General features: G+C 43.3%; 1 protein-coding gene across 1 annotated transcript in view; it reads right to left on the reverse strand.

Annotated features, from left to right (window-relative positions):
- Cmc2 (C-X9-C motif containing 2) overlaps window positions 1–5041 on the reverse strand; it is a 23543-nt gene that overhangs the window by 14782 nt on the left and 3720 nt on the right. The window contains exon 2 of the mRNA XM_005345729.1: window positions 2409–2519. Within this exon, the coding sequence (XP_005345786.1) occupies window positions 2409–2489 (81 nt within the window). The 5' untranslated portion in view covers window positions 2490–2519. The remainder of the gene's footprint in view (window positions 1–2408; window positions 2520–5041) is intronic.

Below are 5041 nucleotides of genomic sequence, written 5' to 3' on the forward strand. Positions count from 1 at the left end.
AAAAAAAAAAAGAAAATGAAAACAGGCCGGACAGTGGTCGTACATGCCTCAGTACTCGGGAGGCAGAGACAGGCGGATCTCTGTGAGTCGAGACCAGCGACTGGAAATACCAGAATGGAAGGAAACATAAGACTTAGATGCCAAATCATTAAAAAAAATTTAGACAACTCAAATTTTTAAATATAAGGGAAAGATAGTATAAGTGGTCAAAATGAACAGAAAAAATAATCTTAAAATCATTAGCCATTGGAGAAATACACTCTTAAAACAAAAAGGAGACATGACTACATCCTCATGAGTTGGCTGAGATTAAAACACTTATCGCAGTGCTGGTGGGAACGTTAAACAGCACACAGCGGAGGAGTCTGCGGTTTCTTAGAGATACCACACAATCTGGTCATTCCATTTCTACGCATCCATCCAAGACAAATTAAAAGATCGCCACACGACTGCTCATAAACAACTGCTCACAGCAGCTTTATTTAAAACAGACAGCTCCAAACAAGGCCAGTGTCTACCAGCATGGAGATACGCTGCAGACTGTCAGACAGCAGTGCACCAATCCCTGAAACAGGAGCCTGCGAGGCAGCGGCACAGCAAACAGGACAGAGGCACAAGGTGAGGGTACATAAGGGTACATTTAGTAAACGCCACAGCAGCAAAGCCCTCTACAGTGACAGAAAAGGCAGTGTTGAGTCCCAGGGGCCGGTGTGAACCACACTGCAAACTGCGGGGCACTGGCGGGGGTACTGGATTGTAGTTGTACTGACTGCAACATGGTGGCAAAGGCTGGCCAAACTCATTAAACTGTACACTTAAGATTATAAATGTTACTATTTATATGTGTCCTGACGATGATAATTTTTAATTATCTTTGGTTCTAGAATTGGATTTTTCACCTTTTCTGTATGAAATGTTTTAGAAAGAAAAAGCAGAACCAAATGCTTAAAACTATTCAAATTTATAGCAATCTGGGACCAAATGTTAATAAACAAATAACAAACATGTAACGCAGAATAACTTTTTTAAATGACATTTGCATGTGTCATGTGCACGTGCACGCATGGTTGTCAAAGCTCAGCTTTCGGGAGTTCTGCGGTCAAATGCAGGTCTTCAGGCTTGGCAGCAAATGCTGTTACTGAGCTATCTTGTCAGCCCAATGAAGAATATTTAAAAGCAAGGATTGAAACCCCTGACTCTTAACTCACTAGGCAGAGAGCACAGAAGAAAAGATGGCACCCCATATCCTGTATTATAGCACAAGGACCCTCAATGACAAGAGAAGTGTTACCCTATGAAGTCTCGCGGGCTCCCTGTCGGTCCCGCTCCTTTTCTTGCCTACACGGTACCATACACAGCAGTGAAATGATCTGCACTGCATCAGCACAACCAGCTCCTTTTTAAATAACATTTTACAGTTTGATTTTAAAACCCTTAAGTTGTGTTTCACTTACATTAACTGGTTCATTTTCCAGTTAGGTAGAGTGCCTAATTCTTTCTTTGTTGTTTATTTGTTTTCAGACAGGGTTTCTCTGTGTATATCTAGTTGTCCTGGAACTCACTCTGTAGACCAGGATGGCCTCTAACTTATATATCCACCCACCTCTGCCTCCTGAGTGCTGGGATTAAAGGTGTGCACCACCACCTCCCAGCATAAGAGCGCCTAATTCTTGATCCACATATATGTCGTGTGAACTGTTTACCCAAGTATGTTGTCATCAACAGCATTCTTTGACCCAATAAAACATCTGTCTGCAAAGACTGTAGGTATTACTTATTATCATTCTTTGGGTCCTAATCTTATTCATCTGAGTGGCAGTCACTATTACTAAATGTGATGTATCTACAGTTTACATCATCATGAGATAAATAAAAGCACATCGTTAAAGAAAAACACTAATAATTCATAAAACCATTAAAATGAACCTAATATTCAACATCTACGAAAAAAGCCAACTCGATTTAATGTAGTCTCCATAGGGGCTCATTTTTACTTTCCATTCTACTAAGTGTGAAGTAAACTCATCAAATCTGGCCAATCAAAAACTGGAGCTTGCTAACATAAACTTACATAAAGGTGACTATAAAGGAGCAGACAACCTTAGAATGACGCCACATGGTCAGGGATTGAAGGTGCACTAACTGTCCCAGCATCCTTCAGTAGGGAAGTGACACTTCTCCCTGTAAGAACATGCATTCCAACTACTGCACAGGACTGCATAGGACTGCACGGGCTCTACCTTGCTAGTAATAAAGAGCATGGAATCACACACACAAGCTTCAAGCAGCTCACTCCTGTTACTAATAATACACTGCCCCTGTCCCTTTGAGCTATGGGAAAACACTTCACATCAGCGCTGGTACCTAAGTTTCACTTGTGCGTTAAAATCACTCTTCTAAATCCTTACATTTTTGTGACATTCCTTAAGCAAGTTAATCAAGATGTTGCATTCCTCGGTGTGCAAATGTGGCGATAAGTCAGGATGCATCTTTAGGAGGACGAATAAATGCAGGGCGACCTGTGAACACAAGAATTCCTTGAGTATGCATGAATATACTTGCATTTTCAATGAAAGCCGGCAATGACCTTTATGAGACTCAAGTGTCAACCATGAACCAAGTGTGTAGCTGGAGCCAAGCATTCAACGCAAGCCTCAGCTCCTTTACAGTGATGAAACAGCCAGCATTTTCAGCAGGTTTAGAGCCTGCAGTGACGGAACAGCCAGCATGTTCCCCGGATTTAGAGCCTACAGGTCCCGAGGAGGAAGAGCAGTCCCTCCCTCGGGAACACTTGCCTACATCAACAGCTGGACTTTAAAAGCTTTGCTCACAGGCCAGGAACTGGTTATGACTCATCTTATTCAGGTGAAAGTTTAGCAACTAAGCCGGGCGATGGTGGTGCACGCCTTTAATCCCAGCACTCGGGAGGCAGAGACAGGCGGATCACTGTGAGTTCGAGACCAGCCTGGTCTACAGAGCCTAGTTCCAGGACAGGCTCCAAAGCCACAGAGAAACCCTGTCTCGAAAAACCAAAAAAAAAAAAAAAAAAAAAAAAAGTTTAGCAACTAGGAGAATTGGTTATTACTTCTTTTAAATGGTATGCTCCTCTGAGAGTTATAAAGGGCCGTAAGTCAGTCTCACATTAGTGTGAATCAACTCGGACTGCTTTTTAACATCTGGCTGAGAAAACCTAGCTAAATGATGAAGTGAGACAATAAGTTGATGGAGGAGGTCATGGGCTAATAAAGAAACTGCCTTGGCCCATTTTATAGGTTAGAACATAGGTGGGTGGAGTAAACAGAACAGAATGCTGGGAGGAAGAGGAAGTGAGCTCAGACTCGATATCTCTTCTCTCTGAGGCAGACGCGATGAAGCTCCAACCCAGGATGGATGTAGGCTAGAATCTTCCCAGTAAGTGCACCTTGGGGTGCTACACACATTAATAGAAATGGACCAAGCAGTGCTTAAAAGAATACAGTTTGTGTGTTGTTATTTGGGGGCATAAGCTAGCCAGACGGCCAGGAGCCGGGCTGTGGGACAAGGCCCACAGCTCCTTCAACAATAAGTGGTCTTCAAATTTCAGAGCTGTGCACAAAAGTAATCACTGCACCGAAAACAAAAATCTAAGATCCCAGGGATTAGTTTAATGGGTCAACCACAAAAGAGAAAATTAGCAACCAAGATTAAGAAAATATATGGTGGGCTGGAGAGATGGCTCAGTGGTTAAGAGCACTGGCTGCTCTTTCAGAGGTTCTGAGTTCAATTCCCAGCAACCACATGGTGGCTCACAACCATCTGTAATGAGATCTGGCGCCCTCTTCTGGCGTGTGGGCATACATGGAGGCAGAATGTTGTATACATAAGAAATAAATAAATCTTTAAAAAAAAAGAAAAGAAAATATATGGTTTTAAAATGTCTGCTATAGTTATATAGTGTTACCCTATTTTTTAACTATACTTTCTAACTCAGAACATGACCAAAAGAACCATTTAATTGTTTTAATCTTAAAAGCTCTCTCTCAAAAAAAAAAAAAAATCAGAACTACCCCAGATCTATTAAGAAAGCCACTGTCAGCCGGGTGTGGTGGCACACAACCTTTAGGCCAGCACACAGAAGGCCGAGGCAGGCAGATCCCTGTGAGTTGGAGGCCAGCCTGGTCTACAGGGTGAGTTCCAAGACAGCCAGGGCTACACAAAAAAATCTTGTCTTGAAAAATTAAAAAGAAAGGAAGGAAGGAAGGAAGGAAGGAAGGAAGGAAGGAAGGAAGGAAGGAAGGAAGGAAGGAAGGAAAGCAGGCAGGCAGGCAGGCAAGCTGTTGTTATCAGGTGTGGTGGTGCACTCCTTTAATCCCAGCACTTAAGAAGCAGAGGCAGGTGGCTTTCTGAGTTCCAAACCAGTCTGGTCTATGAAGAGAATTCCAGGACAACCATGGCTACACAGAGAAACTGTCTCTCTCAAACCAATCAACCAAACATACAAAAAGAAAGCTGAGGGGAAAAACCAAACAGGAAGGGGTGCTGAGAGACGGCTCAATAGGTGAGAGATAGGAACTTTGCTGTCGTTCAGAACCCAAGTCCCATTCCCAGCCCACAGCAGGCAGCTCACAAACCCCTGTAACCACAGCTCCGAGGAATCCAACACCCTCTCCTCTTCTGTCCTCCAAGGGCACATGCATGCACATGGTGTGTGTAACACACACACACACACACACACACACACACACACACACACATAATAAATAAATGAGGTTTTTTAAGTAAAGGAAAATAACAAGGGCTGGGGAGGCTGTAAAGAAACTGGTGAAATTGTGACCCTTGTACACTGCTGGAGTGACATAAAATGGTGTGGCCACCGTAAGAGTCATCTAAACACTCAAAACATTTCATAGGGACCCACACCTGCAATCTCAGCTCTCAGAGGCAGAGGCAGGAGAAACAAGCTTGAGGTCAATCTGACACAGTTGCATAGCAAATCTCAGGACAGCCTAGGCTACACAGCAAATCTCAGGACAGCCTAGGCTACACAGCAAATCTCAGGACA

The sequence above is a fragment of the Microtus ochrogaster genome, chromosome 4 (assembly GCF_000317375.1).
Source record: "Microtus ochrogaster isolate Prairie Vole_2 chromosome 4, MicOch1.0, whole genome shotgun sequence".
NCBI classification, from domain to species: domain Eukaryota; kingdom Metazoa; phylum Chordata; class Mammalia; order Rodentia; family Cricetidae; genus Microtus; species Microtus ochrogaster.